General features: G+C 44.4%; 1 protein-coding gene across 3 annotated transcripts; it reads left to right on the forward strand.

The window, feature by feature from the left end:
* Positions 1 to 1,594: 1,594 nt before the first annotated feature.
* On the forward strand, positions 1,595 to 21,355 carry CERS5 (ceramide synthase 5). 3 transcript variants are annotated; one of them, XM_040581229.1, is made up of 10 exons: positions 1,595 to 1,879; positions 7,796 to 7,901; positions 10,018 to 10,148; positions 11,146 to 11,203; positions 11,846 to 11,896; positions 12,474 to 12,566; positions 13,924 to 14,052; positions 14,338 to 14,444; positions 16,306 to 16,462; positions 20,044 to 21,355. In XM_040581229.1, the coding sequence occupies exons 1-10, from the start codon at positions 1,680 to 1,682 to the stop codon at positions 20,194 to 20,196; spliced, it is 1,185 nt and encodes a 394-aa protein (XP_040437163.1). In that variant the 5' UTR covers positions 1,595 to 1,679; the 3' UTR covers positions 20,197 to 21,355. The 3 variants fall into 3 exon arrangements, with proteins under 3 accessions (XP_040437163.1, XP_040437165.1, XP_040437164.1); XM_040581231.1 differs by lacking the exon at positions 20,044 to 21,355 and adding an exon at positions 17,580 to 19,076 and having other exon boundaries at positions 16,306 to 16,466; XM_040581230.1 differs by lacking the exon at positions 20,044 to 21,355 and adding an exon at positions 17,589 to 19,076.
* The last annotated feature ends 223 nt before the right edge of the window (positions 21,356 to 21,578 follow it).

Below are 21,578 nucleotides of genomic sequence, written 5' to 3' on the forward strand. Positions count from 1 at the left end.
AACCTAGAAGAAAAGCAGTAAGTGTCCTGCAGCAGCATGAGAAAATGCATGTGCGTGTGACGTATATAGGGGAAGGAGGGCGAGAGAAAGAGAAAAGCCTGCTATCTAGCTGGAAGGTGTTGGCAGTTGTACGTCATGAGGTGTACAACATACAATTAATTTTTCTTTTTAAGGGAGCAGTAAGACGTGATTTGTACAGACAGATGTACAGCAAAACTAGGAAAGCTGATGTGCGAGCACATGCTGCTTTCTGTAGCTTTTATCTCTTCCTAACAAAATCCATCTGGTATTGGATTTCCTTAAATTACTAAGCAATTGGAGATCTTTGACTGGAAATTGCACTAAGTGTATTTGAAAAGGAAGGGAAGAGTATTGTACACTGTGGACTCAGATTTATTGAATATGCCCACTGCTTGTTTCTTAGGAAACACAACAGAATTTTCCAGTGCATCCCTGGTTACATGATACTAAAGCAATACTGGCTGCAGTTACCAGAGACTTTATATACATTGTTAGTTCTAGTTAACTCTGAGGCATCTGTGAGTCTGAGATACAAGGAGCCTTACTGTTCACGGGGACTGGCTGAACATCTTCAAGGAGAAATTAGCATAAGTGGTACTTTTAAATAGAGTTGCTGATTATAAGAAAGGTGAACAGATAGCGAACTAGCCTGTCCCTAGATCTATTAGTTATCGTAGTATTTGAGTGCTTAATGGCCCGTTTGATTTGTTCTCAACTGGACAGATGCCAGAAGAGCTATTACATGAAAGATGGATCATTTGCTACAGTGTACAAGGAGGTTGATGCTGTTGACCTGTGTGGAGAGATGGAAAACTTAGTTACACAAAGGCTAGGCTTTGTTACTTGGTAACCCGCCTCCCAAGACTGTCAAGCTAAAGCACGCATTTTTTTTTCTGAGTGTTTTAAAAGCTGTAGGGAATATCTAAAGCTTTGCCAATCAGCATACCTCTTGTTCTTGTGTTTGGTGCTGAGATGTTAAACCACATTGCTATTAATACTGGTAATACAGTAAATATAGTGATGCTAATAAAACTGGTTCTGGGTGTCTTACCGTTAAACTCTTCTCCTGGGAAGTCCCTGCTGGAAGCTCTAGGGCCCTTCCCTTCAGAGGTGAGTGGGATGGTTGGGAGCCCCCCACAAGGGGTCCTGCCTCTTGGGGATGAGCTGGAGATGGTTTAATTACCGGAGTTGAGCAGTTTTAATCTCCTCCACAGTCATCGGGCTGGGCCCAGAGCCTGCCTCCACTGAGGCATTACTGGGGGGGGAAGAGGCTGCACTCCTCTCAGGACCCACTAAAGACTGTCAGGAGGCCTTATTTTTGTTTTCAGGCACAACAATTTGTCTCTGTTCGTGGAAAGAAAAAATGACGCCCCATCCTCCTCAGGGCTGGGCAGGCGGTGAGGGGCCACCTTCGCGCCTCCTCCCCTCAGCGAGCGCTGAGGCGGCGGCGCGCGGGCGCAGCACTGCGCATGCCCCGAGCTAACGGTCCGCGGTGGGCGGAGCCAAGCGAAGCCACGCCTACCCACCCCCGCGCATGCGCGCTCGCCGCCGAGAGGGGAAGGGGCGGAGCCGACGCGCGGCCCCGCCCCGCTGTCGGCTGCGGTGGCCGCCTCAGCTGCGGCCGCCGGGAGGGAGGCGGCGGGCGGCGGCGGCGGAAGATGGCGGCGGCCGCGGCGGCGGCGCTGTGGGCCTGGTTCTGGAACGAGCGTTTCTGGCTGCCGCACAACGTGACGTGGGCGGACCTAGCCGGCGAGCCGGGCCCGCCGGGCAGCGGGCTGCAGTACCCGCGGGCGGGCCACGTCCTCTCCGCCTTCCCGCTGGCGCTCGGCATCTTCGCCGTGCGGCTGCTCTTCGAGAGGTGAGCGCGGGACCGCCCGCCCCCGGGGCTCCCACCCCCACCCCTCCCCGGGGCGGCAGGGCCCTCAGGCCTTCGGTTCGCTTCCCGCTCCCGCCTCGGCGTGCGGCGAGGCCGCCGGTGTCTCTTAGCAACGGGCTGCGGAGCGCCCCGGGGGGGCGGCGGGGCCGGGGGCGGGCCTCCCCCCCCCAGGGCCAGGGCGGCTCGGCTGGGCCCCCCTCGCCCCTCAGGCGGCGCCGAGGCCTTTCCGTGGAGGCCGTGGCGGGCTGTGCGCCCGTGGCTCTTTTTTTGTGTGGAAAAAAAATATTGTATAACGCTGGAAAACCTGTCCGGAGAACCCCTCTGCCTCTGTCACGACATACCGAGCACGTCGGGCTCCTCTCTGCCTTACCTTTGGCTCCTGAGAGGCTCCCCGCTGTTGGCGGTACCTCACGCTGAGGCAGCGCCAGCAAAAACTCTGCGAAATTCAACTTTTATTTCTTCCACCCCGGGGCAGGAGAAGCTCGGCAGAGCAAGGGGGAGGCCTGGGCTCCCTTCCCTCCCCCTTGCTGGGCTCGGCCTTGGTTGTGCTTTCCTCACCCGTTCCTCCATGAGGAAATAGGATTTGCTCACATGGCCTGGTATATTATTAAACAATTTGTGGATCCCCAGCATCTCGGGCGCGATGGAAGCGCGCACGGACCGTCGTCTCTGCCCTGAACAGGTGTAATACGGTATCTCTCATTTTCTTACATCCATATATCCATAAATGTAACGATATTCACTCTTCCCTGGGGCAGGAGTTTATCCTTCCCGCGATGTGTATCTCTTACAGCCGCACGCCGCGCAGACTGTGTGGGTGACATAGATACTAATTAGTAAAGCGGCTTATATAGGAAAACCATTAGGTGAAGCAGACCGAGACACCTTGTGTTGCTATTCAGGTTGTTCATTAAAGATTAAATCAATCTTAAATTTCTGCATTGAAAGGGCAGAAGCATTTCTGAGCGTGAAAAGGGCTGTAGGACTAAAGTGAGTAGGAATCGAGTTGGTTTTGTTCTGTGGGTTTTCTGTAAGAAGTGTGAATTCTCTTGAGTTTTTAGAAATTAAAATTAGGAGACTGGGGTGAAGTAAAAAGCAAAGTGTGGAGCAAAATGAAGCAGATCAGCAGAACAGAGAAATTTGAGAGGCGCTTTTTTTTCCCTTATATATTTCTTCCCTCAAAAAAAAAAAAAAAAGCTTCAGAAAACTACTGGAAACTCAAACCACCACGGAGGACCCAGAAACACACGTGGCAGTGCCAAAATTGCATCCCAGCTCGGTGCACTGCTGCTGGTCTTGGCCAAACGTTCGCACTCACTAGCAGACAAGGAAAGGGAGTTGTGAGACAGAGCAGTGCTCCTGAAAGGGATGTTGTAGGATGGGCTCCTCGCTTCCCAAGTCCTGTTTAGTCCAGGTGTCTAGGGAAGAAGCACAAAAAATGCTTTTTTCTCTGGAACATGAGATGTTAGAGATAACAGTACATCCTAGCGTGCCTCGTAACACAGTCCTTCTGGTAGCAATTACTTTATGCTGATGATGTCTACCTGGTTTGTGATTTCTTTTGCAGTGTTAATTTAGGGAGGAGTCAGATGACAGATGATGTCCTCTGCCTACACAGTAAACCCTAGAGACCATGGCCTGGTTCCTGAGAGAGTGGTTCTTTTTTTTCAGCTGTGTCTTTGCTATAGTATGTCTCAATGGTGGTATCCTGAAGTGAAAGCAGATAGTGAGAGCAACATCCAGGGCAGTTTCTAGTATGCTTCTTTTAAAAGACCGTATTTTTTTAAGAAATGCTTTTCTCTTTCCTCCTGCCACTTTGAACACGTCATAAAAGTTCACATTTATCTTAAAATCCCATTGTGCTTATACCCTGATTCAGGCTTTGGGGTTGATTGTGTCAAACGTCTTCTTTGACATGCGTTTGGCAGTTGGACTTGATGACTCAGAACTTGCTTACATACTTGTGTAGCTCTTTTGTTTTTGCTTCTCTTCGTTTCTTTATCCTTTAGCTGCAGATCTTCAGTGGGAAGAAGTGCTTTTGTGACACTGACACTTGTAACGCTGACACATGTTTCTGTTCGTGAGCGCTCCTATAAATTAACCTTTGCATCATGATGCTGGTGAATACTCGTTAGGCTGACCGTGGAAGGTGCATGACTGTAGAGATGAGGCAAGACTTCTACAGGAAGGTGAAGTCCTGACTCAGTGGTAGAGGGGCAGATTTTGGTGCAGGCGAGATAAAGAAGGACTTCTGCCCACAGGTTTGTGGTGTGTTTGGGTTTTTTTGGGGTTATGCTTGCTGTTACTTCTTACACATCTTGTCCCACTGCAGACCCCCCAAAAATTCCCAAGTACCTGCAAAAACTTGGAGCCTGTTATTTGTATGATGTGTTTATAATTACCCTGGAATGCCCTTCAGGAACAGATATACTTGGTACTATACAGGCCTGAGGAAGGATCTGCAGCTTGTGCACAAGCTGGGGAGGGGAGAAAAATTAGATGTTACTTCATTAGGTCTGGCTGGAAAACTAGGGACAGTTGTGGCATGAGGTGCTTTAATCTTAACACAGTGAAACTGAGATTATGGAAAGACAAACGTGTACTTCAAGTGTGTATTTATAAATCTTACTATTTCACAGATTGCTCTTCCTTTTCACAGCTGTAATAGGGAGTCACCAAACTCAAATGTTCCATAAAGAAGGATTCTGCCTTTGGGTTTGTGAAGTACAACATGCCTCAGAAATATTTGTTGTAACATGTGAGTCTGTGTACTTGAAAATTGGCGTTGGTTTCAAAACCAGTCTGTCCTAACAACTAGTATGAAAAAGGTAGCTTGGTAGGTATGACTTAAGCCAATGAGCAGATACGTGTTCAGAAAAGTATAATATAAGTATTGAAGTGATGATAATTCCTTGCTGGGAAGGTGCGGCAGTAAGTTCACCTTGGGAATAATTGCTGCAGTTCAGATTTATGTGGAATCATAAAATAATTTAGATTAAAAGGGACCTTTGGAGGTCACCTTGTCCAGTCCTCTCCTCAAAGCAAGGCCGACGTTTTAGTCAAGCCGCATTGCTCATGGTCTTGTGCTGTTCAGTTTTGAATATCCCCAAAAATGGAAATCCTACTACCTGGGCAGCCTTTGTTTTTTGGTGCTTAACTGCTATTGCTCTGCAGACTTTTTTCCCTGTGGGATGCAGTGCAAAACTTGCACATCTGAAAACCGATGGTGGGGCCAGAAATAGAAAACATCACAGAAATTTTGAGTTTTCCTTACTGAACACCTGATGGAAATGTCAGTCAGAAAAAAAAATCAAGATGCCATGCTAACAGGATGAATGTTCATATTCCCCCTGCAAGGTAGCAACTGGTCCAAGCAATTGGACCATCCGTGGTGGTTCTGTGGACTCGTGAGCGGGAGTCGGCCATGCCGGCCCAGGTGGAAACACCTTGCACGGCCGGTCTGGACTCCCTGCGGAAGGACAGTTCCCTTTTTTTTTTTTTTTTTTTTTTCAGTTTGCAGTTTCATTGCACGAAGGCAATAGTTGTGGGAGTTAGAAAAGCTACGTTACGGCGTTGGGTTTGACTTCCATCAAAGTAATGAAATCCATTGCTGCCATCCTTTTTCCTTCCTGTTTCTGTGACTGGGACCGCTACCTCCTTTGCTTCCAGTGTTGTGACTTGTCTGTTGGCTTGTGTTGATGTCTGTCTGCTTCTGTGCACCTAGAAATGTTTGTGGGTTGGTTGGTTTTTCTGGTTTGCTCTTTGGTCTCCCACATGCTTGACTGAGTAACTTGAGTCCTGTGCTGTATCTGTAACCTGTGGCTTACTCTTGATTTGTATCCCCCCTGCTCACATTTCTGGAAACATCTGTATTTTTTTGCCTAAGCCTACTACTCAGGAATAGTTTCATGCAAAGTTTTGAAGTGTGGGGTTTTGTTTCCTTGGTTCTGTTTGTTTGGTTTTCAATCTTGAAGTCCCAAAGGGAATTATTTCTGCATCTTATTTTTTCTGGGGAGATGTTGTTTCTTCTTGCCTTGATGCTTCAGGTTTTGAGTTCTAGAATAATGTCAAAACTTTGTATGGATCACTGTAAGTTTTATTAACCATTCCTTCTCTTGTTTACTTGTTCTTAAAACAAAAGACGACTCTCCTGAATAGTAAATTAATTGAATGTGCAGATTTTTAGATTTTTCCGGTTTCCTCTTTTACATGAGGAAACTGACCCAAACTGAGTATCTTCAGGCCAGGATTTTTTTTTTTTTTATATAGAGCTATAAGCACTGCATCCCAGAAAACAAAATAAAAATATTTGACATCCTGTAATTGCACATGTGTACTTCTTTGCTGTTGTGGCATATCCTGTAGGAAAGACGAGTATAAAGATGTACACTTTTATGGGGGTCTAGCCAAATGTTTCATAACATCAGAACATGATTTCTGGCTGATGGTCTAGGTTATAGAGGAAGCAGTGAGCCTTTTGAGCCAAGCTAAAAGGAAATAACTCTTTCCTTTTTTTTTTTTTCTTTTTTTTTTCTTTAAAGCCATGACTGTTGAAATGAACAGGACGTATGAAGAAATGGGGCAGGACAGTGAAACCTGAGGCCACAGTGTCTATTACTTGTTTAGTATTTTCTGAGAGCAGGGGAGTTCCTTTAGGATTAGTCATGAGCCGATCTGTAGTTTCTCAAAGGGAAAACCCCAAATCTGTGTCTGTTCTTAAAGGCAGTCGTAGCTATTCGTTGCTGAAGTACTAAGGGTGTACTCCCAAGAATGGCTGCTGTTGGAACACTTAGAGTCATGATTCTCCTACATTTTAATCTCTCCTTTTGAATACAAGGAGAAATGGTAACAAATGTGGTTGGAAAAAGCAGCGTTTTCTGCTCAGTGGCACTCTGAGTCTGCTAAATGGAATACATATGTGTAATTTGTTGTCTTCAATTCTGTTGTCTCTGAAACGATCTCTGTTTTGAAGGAAAATAATTTAATGATGCAAATGTTGGGTCCTTTTCAAGGCTGGTTTTGAGAAACAGGTTCTTTGCGCAGTCTCTCTCAAAGTAATTTATTTTAAAAATAACAAAAATTGCTTCTTGAAACCCTCCTCTCTCGCCCACTGACAGGAGATGAAAATTCATGTGCTCAGGTAACATACGCATTTTCAGTAGAACCCTGTGCCCATTTTGACACAAAGGTATGGCAAAACCTGGTAATTTTTGAGTGTGTATAAATCCATTGTAGTTGCAAAACCAGGCTTGTGTTCAGAGTCTCTGTGCTGTAGAATTCACAGAGTGTTAGATCAGCTTTTGGAATATGTGGTACGTACAGGACTGAGTAAGGAACTGAGATCTTGGGTCTTTCAGCCTGCGTGACCTCTTACGTCTTCCTCGCTTTCCTGAAGGAAACAAGCCACTTTATTTCCCCCTCCACAAAAACCCCAAACCAAAACAGTGTGTCTTTTAGGAACGGTGTCACTTGAACTTCCCTTTTTTCCGAGCTGTGTGACTGTGAGGCGCGTTCTGGAAATGAGGCATTTTGTTTATAGGGCTACAGGAGCTTCGGCGTTTGTGCTCACAGAGAACTGCTATCTGTGATCTATTATTTTATTTCTGAGTAATGAGAATCACCCTGGGGAAAGACATTCTGGTCCTCTACAAGCCAAGGACGTTGAGATTTACTTTTTAATTGTAGATGTTTACTGTGTGCGCTGTCTGCAATTACCATTTGGACTAATAAAAGATGCTGCTTCCCCTGTGAAGTTTCTTTAAGCGAAGCGAGTGGAGATCTTCAAACACTTTTTGAATGGGTTTTGCAGTTGGTGACAGGCCCGGGTCCTTGTGATTTAGGCAGAGGAAGGAAATGGATATCTTGTTTTAATCTAGCTCTTTCTTGGAACTCTTTCAGGTTTATTGCCAAGCCGTGTGCCATAAACCTTGGCATTCAAGACAGTGGACCTCACAGAGCCCAGCCTAATGCAATTTTAGAGAAAGTGTTTACATCCATCACTAAGGTGAGTCACGCTTCAAATTCTGATGGAAATGGAGGCCCATAATAAGGGGGGGAGGGGAGGGCAGCTGGCTTTTTCCTTCCAGTTTTCTAGTTTTAAGAGAAATGCATTTCACACTGCATGCACAATGAGTGTGCTCTTTCTGGCATGTCCTTCTTGTAGCAAAGTAAATTCTCTTTATGGCTGACCTATGCTTTTGTGCACAGAAGAACCTTTTTTTAAACAAAAAATGTTCTCTTTTTGGAACGAGGCTTCTTCCTTTGGTGCCCTGCCTTTGTCCACATTGTAACTCCTGTAACAGGTGGTAATTCTTGGCTTAACAAGAAATTTCCCCAGTCTCTTTCATTTTCTATTGGAAAAGTGCTGCTCTTTTCCCTGAGATCTGTTCCTTTGCTGGTTTTATCAGCCAGTTGTGTGAATGCCTTCCTCTTATTTTGGCCATCTGCTCTGGAATTGGACAACAGCTGTCACAGTGGAAGTTGGTTATTTAAGGAGAGCGTTCAGTCACTGGTTAAGTGTGCCCTGATAAGGGGTAGGACATCTAACGGTGGCAGTAGGTGTTTCTTTTGATTGTTTCATGGCCTTTCTTTCACTTAAGCTTGACAGTGCTCCTTCACTTCAGATTTACAGAATTCCACACTGTCTGCACTCTGTTGAATGTTGACAGTGAAATCCACGCAGTGTGATAGATTTTCATTAAAGATAATGAAATGGAAGGTTTTATGTTCTGATTTGGTGATGGTGAACTTCATTCTGAATAGAGCAGATAAAGTGCTCGGTGAATGGAAGGGAAATTCTTTAGAAACCTAACTAACACTCATTACAGGAACATTAAAGTTTTGAGTTATTTGGAATGACATGTGAACTGAAAAGTCCCAATGAATTGCTGCCATTTGTGGGGGATTTGTTGCATTTTATGTAGGGGATATCCTTGAAATTAATGTTTAGAAAACCCATGAGGACAAAAGCTGTGCAAAATTTATCTAGTTTATGAAAACAGAGCTGCATTTAACTGTACCAGTGTGCTCGTGTCTGCTGTTGGATTTTCAGAATCCGAATGTAGGGTGGTGCTGGCGCAGGGGAAAGATTTTATTGCTCTTCTGAAACTGGAGCTCTGTAAATTCTCCTTTGAGGCAGGTTCACTTCCAATGCAGAAGTGTCAGGTAGCCCGAGCCATTAAAGCCTAGTGAAGTGCAGAGAGATCTGCTTGTGATGGAATTACAGGAAAGTCACAGTCTCGATACTGAAAATCAAATGAGACATGATTTTGCTTTTCAGTTGAGCAGTCTGGTGACTATTAAATCAGCATTCTGCATAGTTTTTGGGGTTTGTGTGTAGCTCAAGCAGTAAGCTCTGTTTATCATCTTTCAGTTGTAAGAGCTCCCTGGCAGAGCTTGTTAAAAGGACACTGGTCTGAAACTAACGTGGCTTATCTCGCCACTGGGCCATTTTAGAGGTGGTTATCAGGTTTTGTTCACTTTGTCACTTCTAAATCCATTTATGTCATGATTCGACTGAACTGCCAATAGAGTTTCCAGTCAGAGAACAGTGATACATTCTTTATCACACAATTAGTTCAGTTTTGAAATGTAATTTTATTTATAAGCTTTCATAAAGGAAATAATGCCATCTCTACGATGCCTTTTTGGAATATACAGGTATCTAGTGCGTTAAATGAACTCTTACTTTAAAGTTTCCCTAAACTTGCAGTAAGTAGCAACCCTGACAGGTATTCAGCTTTGATCTTCCTGAGTTCTGGACAGTGTGAATCGATGTGCAAGTTTTAACAGGTAGGACAGATCATTTTAAAAGCTCCTCCTCCCAAATTAAGAAACAGAACAATTGCATTCTTTGTCTTTATGTGCTGTCAAATGATGAACAAGGTGAGGAAATGTTAAAGCAAAAGCATTCTGAATAATTAAGTAATTAGTGGCTTACGAAGGCTGAACTTGAATGAACATTTGTGGCAATAGGTTCCTGCTTCCAGTCTATACGTAGTACCTTCCTAGTGTGTATTTTTTGTTCTCTTTGCATCATTTCTGTGATGGTACACAGAGGATCTCAGATTGAAAGTAGGTTGAGAAGTAGGAGAAATGACACTTGTTTTGTTTTCCTTCAGTCTCCAGATGGAAAAAGGTTAGAAGGCTTGTCAAAGCAGCTAGACTGGGATGTTCGAAAGATCCAGCGCTGGTTTCGTCATCGGAGGAACCAGGACAAACCCACCACCCTCACTAAATTTTGTGAGAGCATGTATGTTTGTGCAGAGGCCAAGATGTGGCTTCATCTTAAAGCTCCAGCTGTATGTTCTCTTTTCTAACTGAAACTGTGATCAGCTGCTAATTTAAACTAGTGTCTTGGGGTTGGCTGGTGGAAGATAAATTCTTCTCTATGCAAATGAAAATCGTTAGGAGGGCTTTTTAGAATTCAGTATTCTAAAATATTTTGTTTAGATGTGCATGAGAGACCAGAACAGATGTACAGGAGCTATTCCTGTCAATCAATTAGTTAGTGGACCGGGTCCTTAATGCAAACGGAGCACTTCAGCCTGCGTGTGTGTGCATATGCACGTCCACAACTTGAGTAACTGTACTGAAGGCGACTCTGCTGCCTGCACAGTTATGTTGTAGACCAGCATTTGTTCACAGACACAATGACCTTATGGCTTACGTGATGATGTATATACCTTTATACAGACACTTCTTGGATTCCTGTTCTTTTCATTTCAGTTCGTTCTTTTGTGCTTTGTTTCTTTCTGAATGCTTGCAGTTACCTCTGTTAGTGTAGTAGCATCTGAATATTTTTTCCTGACTTGTTATTTCTTCTGTGCTGGTTTCTTTCCTTTCCAGTAACTTGCTTCATATTAATTCTTCCCCCCAGTATGGTTTTGTCTACTTAAAGCCACAAGGTAAGAGGGACAAATATATATATATTAGGATACCTTCTGGATAACAATGACTTATCTTGTTGTTATCTTGTTGTATGTTAAAGCATATGAATGATGCATGTTCATTTTTATTTCAACTTTATTTCAAACTCGGCTGTTGATGCAAACTCATATGTGGTGTGAAAACTCTTGAATAGGTTTGTGCTTACATGAGATGTTTACAAATAAAGGCTTACCGTTTGGTGGGTGAAAGCTTTTAAAGTGTCAGAATTGGGGTGTTTCACAGTTGTTCCAGTTTTCGTTACAAATGCTAACCAGAAGCTCTTTCTATTTCCTAAGTTTAATTTTTGCTTCTTTTTCCAGGTGGAGATTTACATTTTATTTAAGTATATTTTTTTATGGAATCAGGTTTCTCTGGACGGTGAGTTGGTCTGTCATCCTCTGCCTTGTTGATCTGTGTGGCATGCAGCTGAGCTATGGCTGTCCTGCTGAAATTTGGGGGGTTTGACTACCTGTATCGCTGCTTCAGTGCTGGCACCTAGATTAAAATAAGGGAGGGTTTAGTGGTGATAAGCATTTTTATGTTCCCTTACTGGAGATTCTGGGGGTTTTGCTTAAGAACTTTTTTTACGCTATAGGAAAGTCTCTATACAGATCTGTCGTTAAAGAAATATGAGAAACTTACTTGTCCTATTACCCCAGAATGGGACAGAACTGTGGTGTGTGGGGGCGGGGGTTTGGGATTTTGATTTTTATGGTTTGTTTTCTTTGGGGTAGTTTTGTTGTTGTTTGCTATGGAGAGCTGCTTTTTCTCATCTCCCTCTTGAAGGGATACAGATTCACCTCTTTGGGTCTTTATTATTACTAGAGCTGGACGACTATTCTTTGAATTCCCATTGCAATATAACTTGCCTTTGACTGCAGAAAAAATATTTTCAATCACTAGGATGTTTTTCAAGACATTTAGCTTGAATTGTAGAATCAAACGGAACTGTAGCGGTCAACTGCCTTAGATGGTGGAGAAGAAAAAACCCAGCAGAATAATGACTTCTTTTCTCTTTAGGCACCCTGGTTTTGGGACACACGACAGTGCTGGTACAACTACCCTTTTCAGGTAGGAGCTAAACACTTCCCAGATTCCAACTTTATGCACAATTTCAGGTTTTATTTGTTGTTAACGATAGCAGATTAAAACTCAGTAGACTTGAGCGCTTCTCGTTATCCTGCGGGGTAGGTGCTGCACAGTTTGTACTAATTTTATGTTTACTTGCTGCTGAGATTAGTAAAAGTGGGGGGGAAAAAAATCATAAAATTATACTGGTAACTTATTTACGGTGTTGTTTTTCATTCTGCAGCAAATAAGATTGTCTAGAGGCCAACCAGTCTGTTTCAGTGCCTGGTTTTCCTAATCCAAGAGGCTGCAGTCTGAGTTGTAAATGTTGACAAGGGGGAATCTTACTCCTTTTGAATAAAGCTCAGACACACAAGTATGTTTGTGTGACTAAGCCTAGAGTAAGATGCCTGTTGCTTAAGCTTGTTTTTACTAAACCTTAATTCTAGATCTTTTAACTTATGCCTCGGCATTCTGGAGGAACCGAATGGGATGGGAAGGAACAAAGGAAAAAGTTGATTTTAATGTAAATTTTCAAGTACTTTGTCTTCTAACTGTGCTATCTTTGTTTGTTTTCCAGCCTCTAACATCCAGGCTTTATTATTACTATATCTTGGAGCTGGCCTTCTATTGGTCTCTCATGTTTTCTCAGTTTACAGACATTAAACGGAAGGTGAGATTAACCAGAGTTGCACTAACCACTTTGCTAAATAACTAGGACTGGCAAAAAAATTGTGAGTGTGCCTGGCCAGTAAAGCTGAAGCATTGTAGTAACTGTATTTTCTTCCTCATTCGCATCTTTGTGTAGCCTGCCTCATTCTGTAATCACCACAGTCCTGGGGAGAAAGGAGGAGCAAGCCTGATACGCAGCCTGGTATATCCTTGAGAGTCCCTTTCACCTTCCAGGGCAAGGAACAGAATCACTCAATACCTCCCAATAAAAAGATAGCAAATAATGGTGTAAAAATAGATTTAATTAGAAGGCTTGCAAGGAAACAGGAAAATGAGATGCTCAAAGCAGTACCTTGCTGAGCCGGGTGAGAGAACCGCAAACACTAAAGCACTAATAAATGGGTGGGTTTAAGCAATTTTTCATCTGTGTGCGTAGCAGAATGATGACTGGTTGCGACTGCCGGAATCTAATTCCATTGCGCTGTGTTCTAGGATTTGGCTTATTGTTACTGTTGGAAAACAGTTCATAATAAATCATGGTTTATTACTTCTGTTATACAAACTGCAAAGTAGCAAGTTACCTCAATTCTTGCATTGACTGTTCAAAAAGAGAAGTTTGCTTGGGATTTTTTTCTGTACTGAAATATTAGCAGGTGAGGCACTACAGAATATCCTGGAGCTGCAGAGAGGGAGTGATTAAGAGCGTCTGTGATGCTGTTGACAATTTTTAGTTTTGCACTCTGTTAAAGTGGATTACATTCTGCACTGGAAGCGTGGCAAAGTACATGGACATGCAAGTGTTGTACCCAGGGGGCTCAGCTGGAGGACAGCCCCAGACGTATGTGCGCTGTAAAGATTTTTGTAATGAAGCGGCCTAGTTCTTGCTGTTGGGTTCTCTTGTGTTCTGTGCCTGCTATGCTCTGGCAGGCTTTTCTGCACTGACAACAGTAACAGCAGCGTACTTAACATTTGTGCCAAGAGATGAAAGAGGACTAGCAATGTGACTGTAAACCCAAAAGGAGCCAAAAATAAGGCCCATATGTTGGCCTGTCAGTCTTTTCAGTGAGGTCCGCAGGCATACTTATCTGTTCCTTGCATGTGTGTGCCAAAGAGACCGTGCTGTGTCTGCGTGTGCGGAGTTCTGACTTCACAGGAGCACAAATGCTGGGAGAGACCTTTCTGGAACCTTTAGTGATGATGGTTGATGTGTGATGAGCTGTGCCTTATATAAAAAGCGGAGCCCGAGTCTGAACTGAAGTCATCCTGTGACCCCACATAGTCAGTTTTGTGGCTCGGTTCCAAACCTTTGTATTTGTTTGACAGCCAAGAGTCTTCGTTCATTTTTTTTCTGTTTCCAGGACTTCCTGATCATGTTCGTCCATCATTTGGCTACAATTGGGCTCATTACATTCTCTTTCATGAATAATATGGTGCGGGTTGGAACTCTGGTGCTGTGCCTCCATGATGCATCAGATTTCCTTCTAGAGGTGAGTTTCCTTTGAAATCTTTGCGTACCTAATGCTAGCGTGGTCTCAGGGGAGCAAGCTGACTTTCCCATTCTTGATAAACTGCATTAAATACGCCATAAAACTTGTGCTGCTGATCCTGCCTTGTCAGCTTTTCCTCACAACTGCTTTAGTGCTGAGAATAATCCCTAAATGTTCCAAACTCCTTACAAATGTGATGGCTTGAGGGTTTTTGAAGCTCTACAGCCTGGTAATTACGTGAGTGCACAAAGGGAATAATATTCTCATGTTTTTTGTCTATTCTAGGCTGCAAAGCTAGCCAATTATGCCAAGTACCAACGTCTTTGTGATGCTTTCTTCATGCTTTTTGGTGTCGTGTTCATTGTTACGCGGTTGGGCATTTATCCTTTCTGGTAAGCACCTTGAGCTGTAAGATCTTGTTTGTTCTTCCAGTCCTTTAAGCAAAGCCTTTGTATTTAGACTTCTTGCAAGCGTTTCCAGCCTGTCCCTCAAGGCAGCCTGAATTTGCAGTCAACCAAGTGCTGTTTGGAGCAGTACGTTCAACTAGGCATGTGAAAACCTCTCAGCAGTCAGCTGAGGGAGTGTGAAAAAGTGACTCGAATCCTAATGCACAGCTGCCCCCTCTCCTTTTACTGCAAAGTGATGACAGTGCTTATTAGCTGGAGCCAAGTCAGCTGGTATCTGCTCTGAAAGACTTGAAGGGTTATTTGATTTTCTGAAGAAGTTTTGGAAATAGTTACAAATGAGGCATGGTCTCTTGAGGTAAATTTGATTTTTGAGTATCTGGCTTAGTCATCGTTTCTTGCAGTTTCTGATTCTTATGATACCGGTGTCCTATCCTTGTGTCGTGACTGTTCGGAGCCTGAAATAGGACTTGGGTTTCTTGGGAGGTAAAAGCCTCGCTACCTGGCTTATAGCTAATCATCCTGTAATGAGATTCCCTCTCACCTCACTAGGTCAGGCTTGGTGAGGTTCTGCCGATGATGAACAGCTACCTACTTCTTGTTCCTATTGGAAGAGTGTGGTAAAAATTTGGTTACAACCTGGTTCTGACTCAGTTTATTTCAGTTTAACTGCATATATTTATTCCCTAGGCAACGGACAGCTTGCATTCCCATTCTTTTTGGGTGCCTTGACAGTGGGCAGAAACAATTCTTACACTTGGGTATCAAGGTTCCCGTTAAAGCTTTTTCTTAATTTTTCCAGTAGATGCATCAAGGGAGTCTGGATAAGGAAGAGCTTAAATTCTTACGTCTTCATAGGCTCCTTCCAGCAACAGATGAGATAGCTGTTACTGGTTTTATATCTGTTGTCTGTCATGAGGTGATGCTCTTGCATCATACTGTTGCTCAGCAGTCCTGTAAATCTTTAATGTATTTTCCACTGGCTGTAGTGTCCTCAGCTTTGTAGAGAAATCTGGCAAGCTTGCAGCAGTATTGCAGACCCTTTGCTATTTCACGTCACGTATACTCCCGTCCCTAATTAATAGTATAAAACATCAATGTATCTCTGGAATTGTGCTTAATTCATCCATAAACTGGCTGTGAGTTAGATGTGTCTGTAGCTGCATTTTGAGGGACTTGGGTTCTTCTTCGAAAGGCTTGTTTTTCTTTTCTTGTGAAATGTTAAAAGCTCTGTGAAATTAATGGCATCTTTTAAAGGTCTCTTCCATACCTCTCTACTTCATAAAATCTAAAGTGTTTATTAAATTACTTAAGCACTGGCAATAACTCCCAGTGACAAGAACAGCAAAACAGTAATGAAAGCAAGCGCAGAGCTTTGTCCGTAAAGCAGTTCCTAGTCCTCCGCTTGGCAGGAGGAATTTATAAAAATCTGAGGGAACAGAATAAAATTCCTTCCTGATCTTTAAATAAGAGTGAAGGCTGCCCAGGTATGAACGTGTTAACAGTTTTTTTGATGACCAGTGCAGCCTGACATCACTTCCTGTAAAGTTATTATAAATGCCCCTGCTTTTGAGAAGGAAATTGGCAGCCGATCTGCATGTGTAACCAAATTGTAGAACATTCTCATCTTCTCCTGTTTGTTGCTCAGTTCAAATGTTTCTAATTAGTCTTAGTCTGTCTCCTTACTCTGGCAAGAGACTTAGCGGCATCGCCGCTCTGACAGGAGCAAAGCAACAGATGCTTAAACGAGATACAAACTGTTGTGCATCTGGCCAGTCCCCTGAATGTAGAGCTGGAAGCCGTGGTAGCAGCACAGCCGATCTGTAACGTGTTTCTGGATCTCTTTTAGGATTTTGAATACAACCCTGTTTGAAAGCTGGGAATTGATTGGTCCTTATCCTTCATGGTGGCTATTCAATGGGCTTTTGGTAACCTTGCAGATCTTGCATATCATCTGGTCTTATCTCATCATTCGCACTGCCTACAAGGCCCTCGTGCGGGGAAAGGTAAGATCGCTGGCGACTGGTTTGCGTCCTCTTTCCTACAAGCCCTGTTAAGCAATCGTGAGAAACTGGGCCCTTCAGGGAGGGCTGGTACTAGTTCTCGAGGGACTTGCATCAGGAGTGCGTTATAGAACGGTAGGTTTTTACCTGGGTTGCTCTGCAGACTTGAGCTGCCAGGTGTGTACAAAGGTCGGGATGGTTTCCTCCCTGTTCTAGTCATGCAGGAAAATAACTGGAAAATAAATTTTCCAGTACGTTCAGATGTTGTAATAATAGTGATGATGACACTTGTTACCTCCTTTTGAGTTTAAAGTGGTAATAAGCTGGTTTTGAACAATCCCAGGGGATGTTTTCCAGCTTCCCGACTTCAGCGGGTTCTTGGGATGTGATGAGGGTTGTGTGTCTTCCGCTTGTTAGCACTGACCCGGACCTCTGGCTGTCAGTGCGGGCCAGGCATTGAGCTGCAGCATGCAGAGGAGAAAGGGTGATCAGAAATCAGAAAAAACAAGACTCCTCTGTTGGTTGTCATTGGGCCAGTGGGCTGCAGTCTTACTTCAGTCCTTGGTGTTCTCATCCTAATTTGTGTCGGGAGCCTTAGGGAGAGGGAGGGTGAAACTACAGCAGCTGGTCAGCAACAGATACTGCCCGGAGAGTGATGATGCTGATTTTGGGCTGCAACCTCAGTGTGGTCCACTGAAGTAGCACGAGACAGGGCAAGGCAATCTAGGAACTAATTTGACATGCAGCCTACCCATCAAGAGAAGCCACTTACTTTGCAGCTCCCAAAAAGCAACAGCTGATTTCCTAGCACAAATGTTTTGGGTTTTTTTTTTTTCCATCAGATATTTGGTATTCTCATCTACTCGGATCACTCTCTCATGGCTCTACTTTATTTTGTGTTTGACTTCTTAGCTGCCCCGACATATGGAATGTAAACCTTGAAAAATATTTAGATCGTAGTTGTCGGTGGCAGTGATTGTCAAAGGCAGGCATGTTTCAGAGCACGCACATGATCCTTTCATCTGTTCCCCACAGCTGCTACTGCAAATGTCTTATTTTCTGTCTGCGCAGCTGTTTCTGTATCCTAAGGTCTACATCTTTTTCCTTTCCTTGGTTCTCTCCTGTCCAGGTGACCTAGGCAGAGAAAGGACTCTAAACTCTTGTCTTCATTCTTTTATCCTTTTCTCTGTGCCAGATTGGAGCTGGACAGTTTCACCTTTTGCATGTAAGTGTGATCTGTGCTGCTGCTTGTTCGCTGAAACACATCTGTGTCTGTTTCAAGGCAAAGACAAAAGCAAAGTCTTGGGGCTTTAGGTGGCTGGTGCCTGCTCTTAAAAATGTTCCTCCCCCTGGTTGATACAGTGCTGGTTCTGACAGTGTACTGAAATGCAGGTTTTCCTGAAATGTCAGAGCAGTATCCTGGGGTTTGTTCTTATCTGCTGTCAGCTGGCTGTGTGACCTTCACCTTTCTGCTTTTATACGCCCACAGAGACTCTGATATCTGTCTTCAGTGCTCGTTAACACTGTGCTGAGTGGAAGAGGATGGGAGAAATGCAATGCTTTTTTGTAGAACGGAGTAGAACAGTCCCTTGTCCCCCAAATAATAGGGAAAAAGTAAAGAGATTTCTGCTTCCTTCCAGTGACCCTCTGAACTTCCAACATAGCAGGAGAATGGGGAAAAATATCAAAAGTTCTGCCAACAGACAGAAGCCAGGACATCCAACAGGCCTATCAAAACCAATCCTGGAGATCATTAACTTTACCTGGCTTTCTGCCGGATCTTCCCTTGAGTTCAAAAACTTCCTGCCTGGAATGCTGTTCCAAAACCCTAACCCTGACTCTAAAGCAAGCAGAAGAGAATGAAATCCTGACATTCCTGGGAAGGTGCTAGCCCCAAAGTACATTGCACATTAAGTAAATGAGGGTTATTAGTGCCCAGGCAGAGGTGTGGAGAGCCTGCCTTGGGGTATGCAAAGCATGGGCAATTCACACAGGCACTGCTGGGCACTGGTGAGTTTATGGCTCTGGCACCCCGCCACCAACCAAGGTGCTTGTTTGCCATTAGGGCCGGGTTTATGATCTCTGCCCTTCACCTTCTGGGGTGGTTGGGTCTGTGGTGCTGGTGCAGTGCCCTCCTGCGGCACGCGGAGTTCAAACTCCCACGTACAAATCAAATTCAGGCGGATTTGCAGTCGGTCTTTTTAATTAAAGGCATAACTCTGTAAAGCTGATGTCGATCTCTGGGCAGAGATGCTCCTTCTGTGCCTGACGGGGTGTTTGCTGGCTTAGGTGGTTGTCTTTGTTTACAGCCCGCTGTCCAAATAGGCGTTCGCTCGTAAATGAGTTCTCGTGTATGAACCACAAGCTGTGAAACAGGGAGGCACTTTGTGCAAATAGCAATGTGATAGAGTCATAGGATCGTTTAGGTTGGAAAAGACCTTTAAGATCCAGTCCAGCTGTTAACCCAACACTACCACTACCAAGCCCACCACGAAACCATGTCCCGAAGCACCACGGCTACACGTCTTTTAAATACCTCCAGTGATGGATGGTGAGTCCTCCACCTCCCTGGGCAGCCTGTTCCAATGCTTGACAGCCCTTTTGGTGAAGAATTTTTTCTTAATATCCCATCTAAACCTCCTGTGGCACAACTTGAGGCTGTTCCCTCTTGTCCTATTGCTTGTTACTTGGCGGAAGAAACCGACCCCCACCTCGCTACAGCCTCCTTTCAGGTAGAGCGAGGTCTCCCCTCAGCCTCCCTTTCTGCAGGCTGAACACCCCCAGTTCCCTCAGCCGCTCCTGGTGAGACCTGCTCCAGACCCTTCACCAGCGTCCTTGTTCTTTAGACATACTCCAGCCCCTCGTTGTCTTGTCTTGTAGTGAGGGGCCCAAAACCAAACACAGGATTCAGGGTGCAGCCTCACCAGTGCCAAGCACGGGGGGGACGATCGCTGCCCCGGCCCTGCTGGCCACACCACTGCTGATACAAGCCAGGATGCTTGTGTGGCCACCTGGGTGTACTGCTGGCTTGTATTCAGCCAGTTGTCGTCCAACACCCCCAGGTAAATAAACTGGTTGATTTTTAAAATATCAAACCCGCTCCCTGCAGGACAAAATGTTTTAAAGTTGATGCGTTCATTGTGTTTTGGTCGTCACACCCACTGATGATTATGGCATGAGAAATTTTTTGATTCAAACCAAATCTGCTTGGAAGAGTGGCCTTTAACCAAACTAGAATTGCAGCTCTTGGAAGACAAGAGCAACCGGAGCTCTGTAGTGTCCTCTAATCTGGTGAGAGCAAAAGAAGCGTGGTGCTGTCACGGGTGTACGGTGTGTTTGGAAAAATGGAACTTGTATTTCCAAACTGCCCTTGTCAGTGTCTGTATTTTCCATTCTGTATGTGATGACAGGTTCCTCCTTGTGAGTTTGAAGGGAGCAGAGATCAAAGATCAAACATAGAACGTAGATGTAGCTGACTGAAGCTGGTTACTCCTGTGGACACAACCTTCTAACTACTGTTTTCTGTGAATTTTTCGACTTCCTTTCTCTCCTTCCCGCTACCAAATTTCCTATGAAACATTTAGGTATCAAAAGATGACCGCAGTGATGTAGAGAGCAGCTCTGAAGAGGAGGATGTGACTTCCAACAGCACAAAAGGAGTTTTCAGCACTTCAAGTAACGGCTCCAACCGCATTAATGGCCACGTGGCTAGTGGCCAGTGGACAGAAGAGGAGTAAGACTGTGTGGGTTGGCCTTGAGCAGACACGAACTGATCTTTAAATATCTAGATGTGTTGAGCTCCACTTTCCCAAGTGATCTTTAATCAAGATACCCTTTCCCTAGAAACCTCCAGCAAATCCAAAATGGGCACAATCCAGACCAGTCAGAGGCTTTGCACAACAGAAGGGATAAAGCCAATGACTAGGGCAGAAACAAAGCTGCAGATTTCACTTTAAGCCATTTTTGTACTTAAATCTTAGTCCCATCATATTTGCAGAGGTGTCTTTTGTTTGTGACAAACTGGTTTTTACTGGGATCAACTCAAGGTGGAACAAGTTTGGACTAGGCTGGCTGCCGACCACAGGAGGGTTACAGTGCCAGTTTGGTGACGGTTTGCTCCAGTGCAGCTTCGGCGTATCTCCTTGATGCACTCCAGAAGCCACCCGAGTGTGGAGAACGCAGTGTCCCATGGTTCCATGGCCAAGCTACCCTGGCTGTAGCAGAGACTTTTTTTTTTTTTTTTTTTTTTTTTTTTTCTTCAGTCCTGCTGTGAGCGCTCTGGACTACAGCCAAGCTTTAGATTGGACTGTGCTAGAACAGAAATGTTTTAACTTGCCATCGGGGTGCTACACGCGAAGGAGGTTATAGCTTCGATCTCTGCTGTCACGAGGGACCAGGCCAGCGTTTGCTGCCTCTTTTGGTGCTGCAAGCCCCTCTGAAGTCTTGACTACGGCCTTCTGAAATGGGGGAGGGGAGTCATTTATTGCCCCTGAGACAATTATCACAATACATGCCTTTTAAATTTATTTTTTTTCTGTTGCAAGTTGTGGGTTTGAAGACTTTTCTAGACCTACTGGCCACAGTAGGACCTGAGGGGAGGACAAGTACTGGGAGGGGCTGTGTTTAACTTTCCACAAAATCCGATGTTTCTGTACTCCAGGACAGAAGTGAATGTTGCTGCTCTGATTCTGCAGCTGTGTGGAGGAATCACTGGGCTGGAAAGGCAGCCACAGTGTGGGCTTGGCTCATTATTATTATTTTTTTTTTACTTAATGGTACCTGGGGGCAATGGAAGACCTGTGTGTCAATCCTGAGCAGAATTTTGGAAACTTCTTGAGTTGTTACCATTTTATACCATTGTTTACTCTTATCTCAGATTAAAAGATGCTTCAGAAACCTGGTCCATGTGGTTCATCTGGAGGAAAAATAAAACCCAAGGGTGAGGTGTGCCACTTTTGGGTGAGTCTGAGCACCTGGCTGTTGCCTCTGAAAAGCATTTTTAAGATGGAATGGAGCAATTCTGCATTGTTCTGAAAAGTAGGGGTTTTTTAAGGTGAAGGGGAACTATCCCGCACTGTGCTGAAAAACCCTTTTTTAAGGTGAAACAGAGCTATCCCGT

This window comes from Falco naumanni, assembly GCF_017639655.2.
Source record: "Falco naumanni isolate bFalNau1 chromosome 20 unlocalized genomic scaffold, bFalNau1.pat SUPER_20_unloc_2, whole genome shotgun sequence".
NCBI classification, from domain to species: Eukaryota; Metazoa; Chordata; class Aves; order Falconiformes; family Falconidae; genus Falco; species Falco naumanni.